At 36.7% G+C, this 15,573-nt stretch overlaps 1 protein-coding gene across 1 annotated transcript; it reads left to right on the plus strand.

Annotated features, from left to right (window-relative positions):
- Positions 1 to 6,904: 6,904 nt before the first annotated feature.
- On the plus strand, positions 6,905 to 14,757 carry LOC120079425 (NADPH--cytochrome P450 reductase-like). Its single transcript, XM_039033597.1, has 18 exons — positions 6,905 to 7,502; positions 7,640 to 7,699; positions 7,809 to 7,885; positions 7,993 to 8,050; positions 8,184 to 8,267; positions 8,360 to 8,396; positions 10,027 to 10,096; positions 10,200 to 10,394; positions 10,472 to 10,564; positions 10,722 to 10,947; positions 11,032 to 11,115; positions 11,197 to 11,348; positions 12,706 to 12,802; positions 12,996 to 13,145; positions 13,257 to 13,334; positions 13,412 to 13,534; positions 13,637 to 13,750; positions 14,231 to 14,757. The coding sequence occupies exons 1-18, from the start codon at positions 7,155 to 7,157 to the stop codon at positions 14,309 to 14,311; spliced, it is 2,127 nt and encodes a 708-aa protein (XP_038889525.1). The 5' UTR covers positions 6,905 to 7,154; the 3' UTR covers positions 14,312 to 14,757.
- Positions 14,758 to 15,573: the final 816 nt, after the last annotated feature.

A 15,573-nucleotide genomic window follows, 5' to 3' on the forward strand; every position in this document is an offset into this window, starting at 1 on the left:
CTCCAACTAAGTTACTCACGACTACTAATTATTCCAACAGTTAATGGTCTTATTATTGATGACAAGTAATTTGAGCTTCATGTAGTTGAGAATTTGTTCATTTCAAAGGATGTGTTGAGATTATCAAATAAATTCCTCTTTGCAAACTTGACTTGTTTTGATGTTTTAATTTCTTTTGGCATTATGCAGAAATGAGTATGTATTCAATTAAAAGAGGATACACACTAGTTTAATCAAATATTGTTTTATTCTCGTCAAGTCTTGGAATGAAACAAATGTGGGAAATGTTGTGGTCTGCCCAAATTGAAAATTTTCCTATGGAGGGCATGTCTTAATTCACTTCTATCGTGCGAAATTCTTGCTTGTCACCATAATAATACCACCATGGGCTGGAATCAAATCTTCATACACCTTGGTCCTACAAGGGAAGTAAAAAAGTCTTGTCTTCTTGGCCTCCCATCTGTTGATAGGCCCTATATTTACTTCGTTTCTCTTGTTTGCAAGGCTGTTGAGACTATCAACAATTTAGACTTTAAATTTTTTTCTTACTTGCCTCACAATTTGGCATCACTAAAACTCATGGTCGTTTAACTATAATGACCATTTCTTCTCAAGTTCTATTGAGTGAGTTGTTTCAAACCGTTGCTCGACAACAACTCCACATGGAACTCTAGCAACAAAGTTGTTAGATGGTCCTCCTCTTATGTGATCCTTCGATGCGATAGTAGCAATAGTGAGTCAGATTTTGGAGCTGTGATTCATGATTTTAGTGGTGAGATAGTGATGAACATGAGAGAACTTCTAATCGTTCTTTAGATTGATGGGGATCCTGGCAGCAATGACCTTTATTATATTGAAGCCATTTTTCAGGCAATTGTGGTAGGTATTTATCCCTTTTGGGTTCATACTGACCCAAAGATCCTTTGGGGTTTGTTGATAGAGCCATCTCATTATGTCAACGAGCTCAAGTTCTTTGTGGACTTTTATGCGATATTACCATAGAAGAGTGCAGTCCTTGAGTTTCTCTTTGTTAATTTGTAGGGCAACTCAATAGTCCATGAGCTTCTTTCCTATGCTAGAAGACAAAGATCTTCTCAAATTTGGATGAAAGACTATCCTCCATGGGTTTTGTCATTTTTTACTTTTTGATTCTTTTTAGTTTTGTTCTCTTGTTTTCCTGAAAAAAGAAATATAATTTATATTGTATTGTGAAATAATAATTATACAAAATTTACAATAAAAACTTGGAAAATTGACAAAAATGACCTACTTGGAGTATGGTTTTGTATTTTTGACCTACTTTTGAAAACAAGTTTTTTTGACCCTCTTAATGATGAAAATGATGTAAGCATGGGAAAGATTGGCTGTACAATTACTCTTATACCTCTTACTAAATTCCGACTTTCAATTTCAACAACCAACCTACCAAATTAATTCAAAAAAATTCTCCACCTCAAAGATTTATTCACAAAAAATTATTTTATCCAAAAATAATTGACAAAAAATTATTTTTCATATTTTAACACTAAAAATTTCTCCACCAAATTTAATTTGTTTACAATTCCACAAAAAGTTATCTACATCAAATTATTTCCAGAATGATATTTTATATAAAAAACATGAAAAAATTAGTTAGACGATCGTTTTCATGGGGAGAAAAGTTAGAGGAATATTCACCGAAGCTGAGCGATTATTGGGATTGAGTATGGGGAGGGCACCGGGTAGAGAGGTGGCATGCAGAGAGGGGGCAGATATTGGGACTAAACGATCATTTAGTAGTACTAAACAATCGCTTAGCCATGATGGATGGGAACGGGAGGGCACCGGGTAGAGAAGGGGCACGTAGAGAGGGGCGGGTATAAGACTAAACGATCGCTTAGTGATAGGAACAGGAGGGCACCGGGTAGAGATGAGACTAAACAATCGCTTAGTAGTACTAAACGATCGCTTAGTAGTACTAAACGATTGCTTAGCTATGATGGATGGGAACGGGAGGGCACCGGGTAGAGATGGGGCGCGCAGAGAGAGGGCATCGGGTAGAGATGGGACTAAACGATCGCTTAACTATGATCGATGGGAACTAAATGATATTTTGAATTTTCTAAATGATGGAACTACATGATCACACTAAGCGATGCGATGAAGTGCTACACGATAGAACTGAGCAACCGTTTAGATGTAGACCTAAGCGATCGTGGCGTGGGAACTAAACGATACGTTGGATTTTCTAAACGATGGCATTACACGATCACTTAGCTACGACGCGTGCTAAGCGATGCGATGAAGGTGCTACGCGATAAAACTAAGATACCTAGTCGCATTCGGTATATCTGGTGGAAAAACTGATAAATCTTGGGTGTGGTTCCTTTAGTAATTAAGATGTGCAATTGGGCAAGTTCATGATTTGGTTATAGTATCAGATAGACACCCTAGCATAAAAAAGGCAATTATCACGGTCTTCCCAGAAGCATTTCATGGTATCTGCATCCATCATTTGAAAGCTAATTTATTAGTGAATTCTAAGAATAAAGACATTTTTGATATTTTCGATAAAGCAGCGAAGGCAAGTCGTGAGTCTGTGTTCAAGTACCATTGGAGTCAATTTGTAGGGTATTCAGGTGCACACAAATACCTAGAGGATATCGGTCTTGAACGATGGGCTAGGGTGTACCAATGTAATAGAAGATACAATCAAATGACAACAAACCTCGCCAAGTGCATAAATGAAGTGTTAAAAGATGCATGACAGTTACCAATCACTTCATTTCTAGACCATATTAGAGGTTGGTTACAGGATTTGTATTACAGACGTCGAACGAAAGCATCAAACAGTACATCAAGACCGTTGGACTATGCGATGACAAAATTCGTGACGCGGTGGACAAAACGAGCAGATATGAAGTTTGGCCAATTGACCAACATGAGTTCGAGGTGATAGATGGAGGATTGGGAGGCCGTGTAAATATTCACGCAAGAACATGTACTTGTCGCAAGTTTGATTATTATGAAATCCCTGATTCACACGCCATTGCTGCATGCAGGTTCGGAATATTGATCCTACCTCTCTTTGTTCACGGGTATACTTTATTGATGCAGTATTGGCTGCGTATGCTGAACCCATACAACCACTTGGACACTTTTCGGAGTGGAAACAATCATCGGACTTCGTCGATGTTGAAACATTGCCTCCAAAAAGAGTTCCAAGAGTAAGTTGCCCACGAACAACAAGATTTCCTTCTACCGGTGAATTTTGTCAAGTCTATAGGTTTTCTAGATGTGGTCAACGAGGTCACAACAAAACGACATGCAATCAAACTCTTAATACTACCGAGTGAAGTATGGATTTTTTTTTGTGAACTTGGATGATATTCTTATGAACTTGAATGATATTTTTGTAGATTTGGATGAGATTCTAGTGAACTTGAATGATATTTTTGTGAATTTGGATGAGATTCTTGTGAACTTGAATGATATTTTTGTGAATTGGATAGATTATTGTTCTTTTTTCATTCTTGCATGCGCCCGATCCGGTAATCTGTTATTTGTCCCATTCTTGCATGCGCCCGACCAGGAATTAGTGCCAACTTGCATGCGTTGGCCAGGAATTTGTATATTTTTTTCATTCTTGCATGCACCGATTGGAATTTGTATATTTTTCCTTCTTTATGCGCTCGACCAAGAATTGCCTTCATGCGCCCGACATCAAAAATCATTTTCAAACTCAAGAGTTAGAAATAGAGTCCAACTCGTATGCCTTCATGCCCTCATTGTCGTTCGATACTTGCTCTAAGTCTACCAAAAGAATTTTCTCCCTTCACATTTCTAGTTTGATGTTTTAGTCCTGTGATATTGGTTAAATTCTGCTTGACTGAAGGATACTTTATTCCCCATAAGATTAAAGCTAATCACATCTCTCCTAGGTTCCTCTACCTCCCGAAGAAAATATAATGAATTAGTGGTCCATTGAATATGATGTTTGTGTCAAGGAGAAGACCAAAACATGTTTGTCTAAACATGACTAATTGTGTGGGAGATAGTTTTTCTTAATTTTAGGGATAGCCTTTCCTATGTGGGAATAACATGAAAGGTCCACAGGAGCACCCCCCATGGTCGGGCCCCCTCTACCCAATTCAATACTCGGGCGAGGGATTGTGTAGTGCCATCGTTTAGAAAATCCAATGTATCGTTTAGTTCCTACGCCATGATTACTTAGTCTACATCTAAACGATCGCTCAGTTCTATCGCGTAGCACTTCCATCGCATCGCTTAGCGCGGGTCGTAGTTAAGCGATCGTGCAGTACCATCGTTTAGAAAATCCAACATATCGTTTAGTTCCCACGTCATGATCGCTTAGGTCTACATCTAAACGATTGCTCAGTTCTATGCGTAGCACTTCATCGCATCGCTTAGCGCAGGTCGTAGTTAAGTGATCGTGTAGTGCCATCGTTTAGAGAAAAATCCAACGTATCATTTAGTTCCCACGCCACGATCACTTAGGTCTACATCTAAATGATCGCTCAGTTCTATCGTGTAGCACTTCATCGCATCGCTTAGCGCGGGTCATAGCTAAACGATGTGTAGTGCCATTGTTTAGAAAATCCAACGTATCATTTTAGTTTCCACGCCACGATCGCTTAGGTCTACATCTAAACGATCGCTCAGTTCTATCGCGTAGCACTTCATCGCATCGCTTAGCGCGGTCGTGTAGTGCCATCGTATCGTTTAGTTCCCATCGATCATAGCTGAGCAATCGTTTAGTACTAGGTGATGGTACTAAGCGATCGTTTAGTCCCATATCTGCCCCCTCTCTACCCGGTGTCTTCCCGTTCCCATCGCTAAGCGATCGTTTAGTACTATTATGATTGTTAGGACTACTAAGCGATCGTTTAGTCCCATACCCACCCCTCTCTACCCGGTGCCCTCGCATTCCATCGATCATAGCTAAGCGATCATTTAGTACTACTAATCAATCATTTAGTCCCATACCCGCCCCCTCTTTGTGCGCTCCCTCTCTACCCGGTGCCCTCCCCTACCAGTCCAATACCCGACGGGGCCGAGACTGGGTGCCATCTACTCCTACCCGGTTTTGCCCCCTTCCCTCTCGTCCTTTCCTATCTTTCCCACCATACCTAGTCTTTCCCGTCCATACCTGGTCGAAATCACTTACGACCCAATCGGTCTACCACCGGGCACAATCCCTCTTCCCCAAATCTATCCTCAAGCAACCTTAAACTTGCCCGCCCGGTCACATACCTGGTCACAACGTTATGAAGCCCGACCGGGTAAGACCGATTTTCGAAAACGCATTTTAGGCTCAAACTTATTCAGAAAATGCTGAACATGATGTTTTTAGGAGAAAAAAATAACATTCAACATAGATCTAACATAGATTTCAAATATTCACACAAGAACACTTAACATAAACTAACACATTGAGTGAAACGAAATGAAAATCCACACCTTAGTTGAAAAATTCCAATGATCTTTAATGAAAAGGAGAATGACAAGGAAATATGGAATGAGAAGAGTGAAATAGAGTGAGATTGAGCTTTTGAAATGGAGAAGAGTGAAAATGGAAAAGAAAAGTTAGGGTTTGAAGGGTTTGAGTGAGTTTTGAAATGTGAAGGATCTTAGGATAATTTTTATTAATTTTCAAAATTGTGGGGGGTCAAAAAAACTTATTTTTTTAAAAAGGTCCAAAAATCAAAATAAAAACTAGAGAAAGATCATTTTTGTCAATTTTTCCAAAAACTTATGGAAAAAAGAACACATGAAGTTTCCTAAATTGACTAATAATAATTCAAATTCAATTTATTATTTGTTTACCGACTAAAATTTTATAAATATATTGTCAAATATATATTTTAAAAATTTTAAATTGGGTTTCCAAATTCTAAATATGCTACCAAATATTTGATTTTGAAAATAGTATATAATATATCTTTCAATGTATTACAAGTTCTTAAATTAAGTTGGAATTTTGTATCTAAAACATATTATAAATTAAACATTCATCTGTTAAAATGAGATTGATATGTATCTCGACTCTTTTGGTCAAAAGTTTAATTCCATTAAAGTTTAAAATGTTGATGCCAATAGAAATATCGAAATTGGAAAATATCGAAAAAAATGTCAATGTCGATGAATATTTCTAAAAAATTACATGTACATCAAATTTTAAAAATAAATTTAAATTAGTAAATAAACATTCTACAACTTTTAAAAAAGTTAACATATCAATTATTTGTATTATATTTGCATTAATATCATTTTGTTGTCTACTTTTTATGTTTAGTAGATTTTTTTACAATATAATAAAAATATTGATTTTACCTCTCATATCGATGTTGAACTCATGAAAACATGAAAATATCATTGAAATATCGGCTTGTCTTACGAAGATTCAACACAATGGATCCCATATACTTGAAATTGTTGTACACTTGTACTAACAAAAATTAAAATAAACTTGTGGGCTCCCATTTGGTTTTTTTGTTTTTGATTTTGAAAATCAAGTGTATTTCATCCATATTTCTTACTATAATTTACATATTTAGTATAATGATTGAATTCTTAGTCAAATTCAAAAAATAAAAATAACTTTTTGGAAACTACTTTTTTAATTCTCAAAATTTGGCTTGACTTTTTAAATAATTGGTAAAATGTAGATAATAAAAGAGAAAATTTGGAGGTAAAAATAGTATTCATAAACTTAATTGTAAAAAAACAAAAACAAAAAATAAAATGGTTATCAACTGTAATTACAATCTATTTATTTATTTATTTAAATAGACAAGATTTAACCATGGTTAAGTATGATGGGGTTAGGTGGGTTTGACTCTTCAGGTTTGGTAAGCGTTCCCTCAGTTTGGTTCACGAATGCGCTCTCAATAAACCCATCAATCTCCCTCTCTCCTCATTCTCTTTGTTTCTCTCTCTCTCTCTACCTACAACCAACCACCGAGAGAGAGAAGTTTCATCATTTTCCCTCTGTTTTTCCGGCCACTGTTTTCCCCTCACTTCTGTACCTGTTTTCCGTTTCTCGCCGGAATCCGGTGCTCTTCTCTTTCCTATTATCATTACATCTACCGGATTCCGCAGGCTGTTTCTATTTCTTCTCGTTTTCTGTTCAGTTCCGGTGTTGGTTTGGCCTCATGCAGCCGGAATCCAGGTCGATGAAGGTCTCTCCGTTGGAGCTTATGTCTGCAATAATCAGGAAGGCGATGGATCCGTCACAGGATTCTTCTGAGTCGGTTCGGGAAGTAGCTACTCTAATCTTGGACAACAGAGAGTTCGTTATGATCTTGACTACCTCGATTGCGGTTCTGATCGGCTGCGTCGTGGTCTTTGTTTGGAAGAGATCCAGTGGTCAGAAGGCTAAACCGTTCGAGCCTCCTAAGCAGTTGATAGTCAAAGAGCCCGAGCCGGAAGTAGATGATGGCAAGAAGAAGGTCACTGTCTTTTTTGGCACGCAGACCGGCACCGCTGAAGGTTTTTCAAAGGTTTGCTTGTAGGAAACACGTGTTCATTCACCGACTTGGATTTTTTCAATTTTTGGCTTTGGATTGAATTGTTAGCTAGGTTACTGCTGAATGCCGATGGTTGATTTTTTTTTTTTTTTTTTGATTTTGGTAATTAGGCTCTTGCCGAGGAGGCAAAAGCTCGATATGAGAAGGCGACATTTAGAGTGGTTGATTTGGTATGCATGACCTTGTTTTTCTTTTCCGTCAGTCTTTGACTGACATTTGCTAAATTCTGATTGGGTCTAGTTTACACGTTGCTCATTTTGGAGCTGAACTTTTCCGCAGGATGACTATGCAGCCGATGACGATGAGTACGAAGAAAAGTTGAAAAAAGAGACTTTAGCTATTTTCTTCTTAGCTACGTGAGTTTCAACGCACTTTTCCTGTCGTTTATGTTTCCTTTCCTTCTCAATGAATCTTTCGTTGGTCTTTTGGATATTCATTTCCTTATAATTACCCGTGCATGCAGATATGGTGATGGTGAGCCAACGGATAATGCAGCAAGGTTCTATAAATGGTTCTCTGAGGTATATTCTTTCCCTTTCCTCAACTTTTTGTTTGTTTGTTTGTTGTTGCATTATTCTACTCTTCAAAGTTTGACTGAATTATATGTGTTTTGTCTTCTAGAGCTATAATTGATTTTTTTTACTTATGTATTAGGGGAAAGAGAAGGGAGAATGGATTTCAAATCTTCAGTATGCAGTATTTGGTCTTGGTAACCGGCAATATGAGCATTTCAATAAGGTTCAATAACATGAAGATGTTCAGTTTCGGTATCCATGTTAAATGAATTTAAAGGCTCACTCTTAATTCCTTTTTTTTTTTGGTTGCAATAGATTGCAAAAGTGGTCGATGAACAGCTTGCTGAACAGGGTAAAATTACCATTTCGTTTTAACTTTTTCTGGTTGAGTACTAAAGCGCTCCTTGTTACTATTATATTATCCAATAACAATTTCATTTGGACGATGCTTTTCTTATCTTAAACCAAAAATATGTATTTGGAGGGCGGTTTGACTTCTTTTGCATAGTAAGTATGAACTCTTCTGCCAGAATGAAAAGGCAGAAAGATTTTAGCCTTGTGTAGTGAAAGATAAAAATGGATAAAAAGCATGCAATTGTTTGTCATCAATGTCTATCTTTCAATCCTTCTGAAACTGAAGCTCTTGTTTAATAATATGGTTATGACTTTTCATTTGAATTGAAAAGACTTGCATCGAGCTCAGCTTCTGTGCTTGTGACACTTTGTTACTCAAATTACAATGTGGTTGAGAGGGTTTTGTAGCTCTTCAGTGAAAAGTAGCTTTAAAATTTACCACTTTTTATTTAACCAACAAAACATCAACGTGCCTTACACAAAAAATGGCGGACCACCATTTCAGATAACCCATCTAACAATCTAAGTACCAAGGTAGTAATGAAGCTGACCAGTATCTTTAGGCAAGAACTCCCATCAAAAGTAGCAAATAAAGTGCTGCTTCCTATCCGTATAATGTGGTAAAAGTAAACTAGAATTTAAATGCAGGAAGTAGAGGAAGCTCTCTAAACATAGATTAAGCCACTCAAACTAGGCATTCGGTGGTTATTTAAGTCCAAATAATGCCTTTGATTGTGATGAAGGTCATGCCAAAGGCAAACATCCATTCAATGGAGCCTTCATTCCTAGGGTGAACGTGTGGTAGAACTAGATCATACTGTTGCTTTTAGAAATTTGGTCTTCAGGAGGGGATGTCAACTTAAATGTGCGCCCATTAGAACAATGATACCATATTAGAGAATAAAGAACTTGTGTCTCAGTGAGTACTGCAGATCTAATCATTTAATGTGCTGTGCGTGAAATAAATAAAATGTACAAGAGAGAATGGCGGTTACAAGAAAGCCCTCCAATTAGCTAAAATGTCAGTAGAAGAGTAGTTACAGTAGGATCTACTTACCCTACTGAGGACGCTGTTCCGAAAAGTAGAAAAATCACTCTTTTACCAGAATAAACAATCTATGATTCCTTTTAATTCAAGTGCCCCAAAGGATGCTTCAAATACAATGAGCCAGAAGACTTTGGCTTTCTTCTTAAACGGACGATTTAGATGAAAATAGGCAAGAGACACATTCATTGAAATCAAACACAGCAGACCAGCCAATAGAGAACAAAATATACGAAAAATTTGTAGCTTGATGATCACAACTAATGAAGAGATGGATTTGAGATTCCCACCTTTTTAATTGATGGAACATCTATATGGAGGGTTGGTGAGGCTGGGATTCATTTTTGTAATTTATCACAAGGCTTAATGCTTTCAAGGCGAATTTCACATGATAAGATTTTCACCTTTTTGGGGTAGCCGCTCTTCCAACTGATAGCATAAACCGCATGAAGGTTGACCCCCCAAAAAAAAATCCATAAAGTTTGATGGCTGTATAATTTCATTGGACGTATTATATATGGTGAATTTGGAGCTCTTTTGCTGTTTCTGCATGAGCAGCATGATATGTTCTGTGTATTTGCAGGTGGAAAGCGTCTTGTCCCAGTGGGTCTAGGAGATGATGATCAGTGCATCGAGGATGATTTCTCTGCTTGGTATTAGGAACATCTATAGTGGACTATAATCTCATAGCAGTGGATATTCTCTTTATTCTGTTTTATGTATGGAAAATGATCAGTTCACTGATTCCTGTTATAGGCGTGAAGCATTATGGCCTCAGCTGGATAAGTTACTTCGAGACGAGGATGACTCCACAACAGTTTCAACCCCATATACTGCTGCTGTATTGGAGTACAGGGTGGTATTCTATGATGCTGCAGATGTACCCGGTGGGGACAAGAGATGGGCTTTTGCAAACGGTCATGCTGTTTACGATGCTCAACATCCATGCAGGTACCTTAGAAGTGATTACTTGGGATGCAACAATTTCTTGCTCCCTCTCACCTTACTTATGGTATTACTGTCTACAGGGCTAATGTGGCCGTGAGAAAGGAACTTCATACTTCTGCATCAGACAGGTCTTGCACCCATCTGGAGTTTGATATTTCTGGCACTGGACTGACGTAAGTTATCTTGTTTGATATATAAATTTTTCTCTATTATTTGCCAAAAACCAATGCTAATAATCTGATGTATTGGTAGCTAACATAAAATAAGAAAATTAGTTGTAGTAGCATGAGATAGTACATTGACTTTATTATGCTGTTTTTTTTTCATCAGATATGAAACTGGAGATCATGTGGGTGTTTTTTGTGAGAATTTGGATGAAGTTGTAGAGGAGGCTATTCGTTTAATTGGTCTGTCACCTGAAACATATTTCTCTATCCATACCGATAACGAAGATGGCACACCGTTAAGTGGAAGTTCATTGCCACCACCTTTTGCACCTTGCACGTTAAGGACTGCATTGACTCAATATGCAGACCTTTTGAGTTCACCCAAGAAGGTTTGATTTGGAGCTCTCTTGCTATATGATATATTATTGTTACTTTCTCTCTCTTTTTTTTCTTACATTTTTCCCTTTTTGCAGTCTGCCTTGGTTGCTCTAGCTGCTCATGCTTCTGATCCAGCAGAGGCTGATCGACTAAGGCATCTTGCATCACCTGCTGGAAAGGTACCGTACAAGTAGATTGATTGTCACGATCTTCTATAGTACTATTCATTCATTGTCACCTTTTCTTTTCAACGTTAATAGGATGAGTATTCACAATGGATAGTTACAAGTCAGAGAAGTCTTCTCGAAGTTATGGCTGAATTTCCATCTGCAAGGCCGCCACTTGGTGTCTTTTTTGCGGCAGTTGCCCCACGCTTGCAGCCTCGATACTACTCTATATCATCTTCTCCAAGGTACACATTTTGCTGACAGTTTTTATCACTGCAAAAATTATTGGCAAAGCTGAAAATAGCTCCAAGTTGTTGGATAAAAGGTAAAATAGGTTTTCTTGAAGTACTAGGCATGTTCCAGAGCAGCGATTAGGTTGTTGAAATTATTCTTGGATGAAGCTTGCTTTGGCCCTTATGTCATTATTTAAAATCAAGAAAGTAGGGAAAAAAAAACTTAATAAGCATGTTGGTATTTGAAATTGTGTGTATGAAACTTATAAGATTGCATCAGGGGGAAGAATTTGGAATCTTCACAAATTTTGGTGGTTGTGTTACATATATATATATATATGCACACACGTTGATGTGGATGGAAGGTCATAATAAGAAAACGAATAATTTCATATGATTAAGTTTTCTGAATGAATGAGATGAAATGAGATTAGTGTTGTGTTTATTGCTTATCTTCTTCCTGGAATCCAAAAAAAACTGCTGCCTTACATGTCCTTAAAAGCATTACAGCTAGAGTTATGGACAAGAGGTTTGTTAATTTTCTACATAGAGCTCTCTTGACTACTCTATATGATCAATCTACAATTAGCAGTGATACCTGCTTGACAACTTTCGCTTATAGACCTTTAGTTAGTACAATGCATAAAATAGATTCGATGATTTTGGATATATATACAGGCTTACAAGGGGAAGAGAAACTTGATCACTTGTTCATACATTGCCTTTTTGCTTACAAGGGCTGGACCTACATTTCCAAAGAGCCGGGCCTCTCTTTTATCCCCTAAATTCTGTGGATGGTGTTGGAAGCCTTTGATGGGTATAGGATTAAGACAGAAAGCTAGGATTCTTTGGTTTTCTGCCGTGAGAGCTACCCTTGGGTTAATTTTGAAAGAGAGAAATCTTAGAGTCTTTGAGGATAAGGTGTCTACAAGAGTGTTCTTTTGTGTATAGCATACAGAATTTGGCTTCTTGGTGGAGTGCAAATCACAAAGATTCATTTTGCAACTATATTCTTTCCGTGATCGTTTCAATTTGGAAAACCTTCATGTAATAGCTTTTGTGATAGGTTGCCATGGGCTGTCATGTTTTGACTCTTGATGAAATTCCCTGATCAGTTTCTTATAAAAAGGAAGAAACATATATATATAGGCAATTGAGAGCAGGGATGAATTTGTAGAAATTAGATTTAATTATTTTTACTTAAAGCTGCTGCAAAACTTACTCATGATAAAAAGAAACCTTATGAAGCTTTGTTTACTCAGCATAAATAGTTACCAAGTTTTGAACGATTTTTCCATTTTATGTTAGTATTTCCTTTCCTTTCCCGTGCATTTAATTTTTATTGAACATTCTGGAAATATATTCACAGGATGGCCCCATCTAGAATTCATGTAACTTGTGCATTGGTCTATGACAAAACACCAACTGGACGAATTCACAAAGGTGTATGCTCAACTTGGATGAAGGTACTTTGATATTATTTCATTTCTCTCTTTTTAAAATTAGTTGATAAGAAACCTGGGTATGCATCACCTAAAAGAAACGGTTTGCCATTTCTTTAATATGAATATGAATTTACTTGATGACAAACCGTTAACACTACATAAATGTAGCATATATTGGGGAAGGGATAAAGTTTTGATAACTTCCTTTGCGCAGAATGCTATTTCACTAGAGGAGAGCCAAGCATGCAGTTGGGCACCCATTTATGTTAGGCAATCAAACTTCAAGCTTCCCACAGATTCTAAATTGCCCATTATCATGATTGGTCCTGGAACGGGGTTGGCACCTTTCAGGGGGTTCTTGCAGGTTGCTACTATTGCACTTGTTTTTAGTTTTATAATACCGAATTCATCTTCATGCTACAAACTAGCTAAGTTTGTATGAGCATTATTTTACATTTTGGTTTTATATTTGCAGGAAAGGTTGGCTCTGAAAGAAGCTGGTGTAGAATTAGGACACTCCATATTGTTCTTTGGGTGCAGGAACAGGAAAATGGTAAGTGGTGCATGGTAGAGGATGCTATATTTTATTTTGAATCCGTAACGAGTACAAAGTGTTGTTATTCTCTTTAGGATTACATCTATGAGGATGAGCTGAACAACTTTGTTGAAACTGGTGCACTTTCTGAGTTGATTGTTGCGTTCTCACGTGAGGGGCCCTCTAAGGAATATGTGCAGCATAAAATGGTTGAAAAGGTGAACTTCGAAACCTGTTTCTACCGTATTCAAGAGTACGAGTTCGATGTCTATTCATTTTACTGTCGACCTACATGCTAGAGCTTCTTGTTTCTTCTGCAGGCATCGGATATTTGGAAGCTATTATCTCAAGGGTCTTACATTTATGTTTGTGGTGATGCTAAGGGCATGGCCAGAGATGTCCACCGAACTCTTCATAACATTGTGCAAGAACAGGTTTCTTCATTACAATCCATCTTTATTCTCCATTTACTGGTTTTTTCAACATATGTTGGAAATGGAACTAATAATATGAATTTGACCTCAGAATTTGTGTGCATCAAACATCTTTATTTGTTCTCCTTGTCGAAACTTGTAGATTTCTATTGCCTGGACGGGTCCACATTTTGTTGATCTCAATGAAATCATTTTATTCTTAATTTAAGCAAAATGTAACCAAATTACATTTTGGAAGATCAGCCCCATTAGGAATTTATTTTGACCATTTTTACTAGTAAGGTAGATCTTTTTATTTTTAAGTTATTCCTTCTTGATATGCTTCACACGAAGATTTTGAAAGAGGCAGTAGGATGACTCGTCTTGAATCCAATTGTCCTCCCATTATGTCATCGAGATTAAAATTTTTTGTGATTTTATTTTTAGAACTGTGCTTTTATCTCTTTCTAATCAAAATGTATGTGCGTGAATTTTTTCCAGGGATCTCTCGACAGCTCGAAGGCTGAGAGTATGGTTAAAAATCTTCAAATGAGTGGCAGGTATCTCCGTGATGTGTGGTAAAAATTTTCCATTTATTTGGAGGAACGAGAAAAATATGGAAAAGAAAAAAAGTATTATTATTATATCTGCGTCAAGTAAATGAATTCTTAGAACAAAAAAGGGCGCTCTTTCAGTGCTTATTGAAGGGCAATTAAGGTCAGCTTTAAGCTAAGCTCTGCTCATTATTATGGCAGAAAGGTCTGTGATTCATTTCTTTCTTTCTTTTATTTTCCAATTCCTCTCTCCTTATACAAAAAGGGTTCTTTGTTGTAATTTATAGACCTAATAAGTATGATGAGTAGGACTAGTTCATGGACTCCTGATTTTCCCTGTAAGAACCAAAAAATATGGTTCAAATATCACACGACTCTTGTAATTCTCACCTTATTATGTATACATAATATATTAGGGTCAAATTTAGTTTTAATAAATGTGTGTTTCGAGGAGGCATTCAAGTCTCTAAGCTCTTTTGGTTGACGACATATGCCGATCACTGGTTCACTTATCTCCAAGCTGTTATTTTCATAAATGTTTTTTTGTCTTTCTTGAGTTCAAATCCAACATTAAAGATGAGGAATTCAGACCTTTGATTTCTTGGTCGAAGTCATGCTCTCCAATTGAGGTATGCTTTAAGTTCGCATTTTCATGAATGTTTTTTTTGCTTGCAATGTATGAAAAAGTTGCTCATCGAACTCGTTTTTGTACCCCTTGGAATAGTGGAATTTGATCTATGAAAATTGCATATTTAGTTGGTTTCAATATTTCTCTAATATCATGTTGATTCCTCTTATATGTCAAAATTATGTATGAATAATTTTCAAATGAAATTCCATACAAGGGTCAACGTTAGTCTAACTTTAGAAGTTTATAGGGTTTTAATCGATAGTTCTATTATTAATTTAGAGTTTTGGATGGATTGAGCCTACAAAGTTTGAGGTACCAATTGACTTTTTCCTAAATAGCTTTATACAATTAGCATAGTATTTTGCCAAGTTTTAGTACACATATTTTACAGGTTATAATTTAATATTTTACTAAATGATATCCAATCGTATTTGATTAGTTTAAATTTAGTTTGGATTTAACTTTTATATTAGTTTATTTCGTGTCTTATTTTGGCTTGGTTTTTTAAACCATTGGTGAAAAGTAACGTATGGAAATAGTGTCTAGATTTAATTTTTGAAAAATAATAACAAAAAATAAAATGGTTATCAAATGGGTCCTATGATTCAAAGAAAGTTGAAATTTAGTGGCTATGGTTTGATAAAATTCTCACAAATACT

Source organism: Benincasa hispida, chromosome 6 (genome assembly GCF_009727055.1).
Source record: "Benincasa hispida cultivar B227 chromosome 6, ASM972705v1, whole genome shotgun sequence".
Classification (NCBI taxonomy): domain Eukaryota; kingdom Viridiplantae; phylum Streptophyta; class Magnoliopsida; order Cucurbitales; family Cucurbitaceae; genus Benincasa; species Benincasa hispida.

Bases quoted from the DNA above. Each gene is read 5' to 3' on its own strand.
- LOC120079425 (XM_039033597.1), top strand. From the start codon at position 7,155: ATGCAGCCGGAATCCAGGTCGATGAAGGTCTCTCCGTTGGAGCTTATG. The intron at 7,700-7,808 runs GTATGCATGACC...ACTTTTCCGCAG, and splicing joins CATTTAGAGTGGTTGATTTG to GATGACTATGCAGCCGATGA. The intron at 7,886-7,992 runs GTGAGTTTCAAC...CCGTGCATGCAG, and splicing joins GCTATTTTCTTCTTAGCTAC to ATATGGTGATGGTGAGCCAA.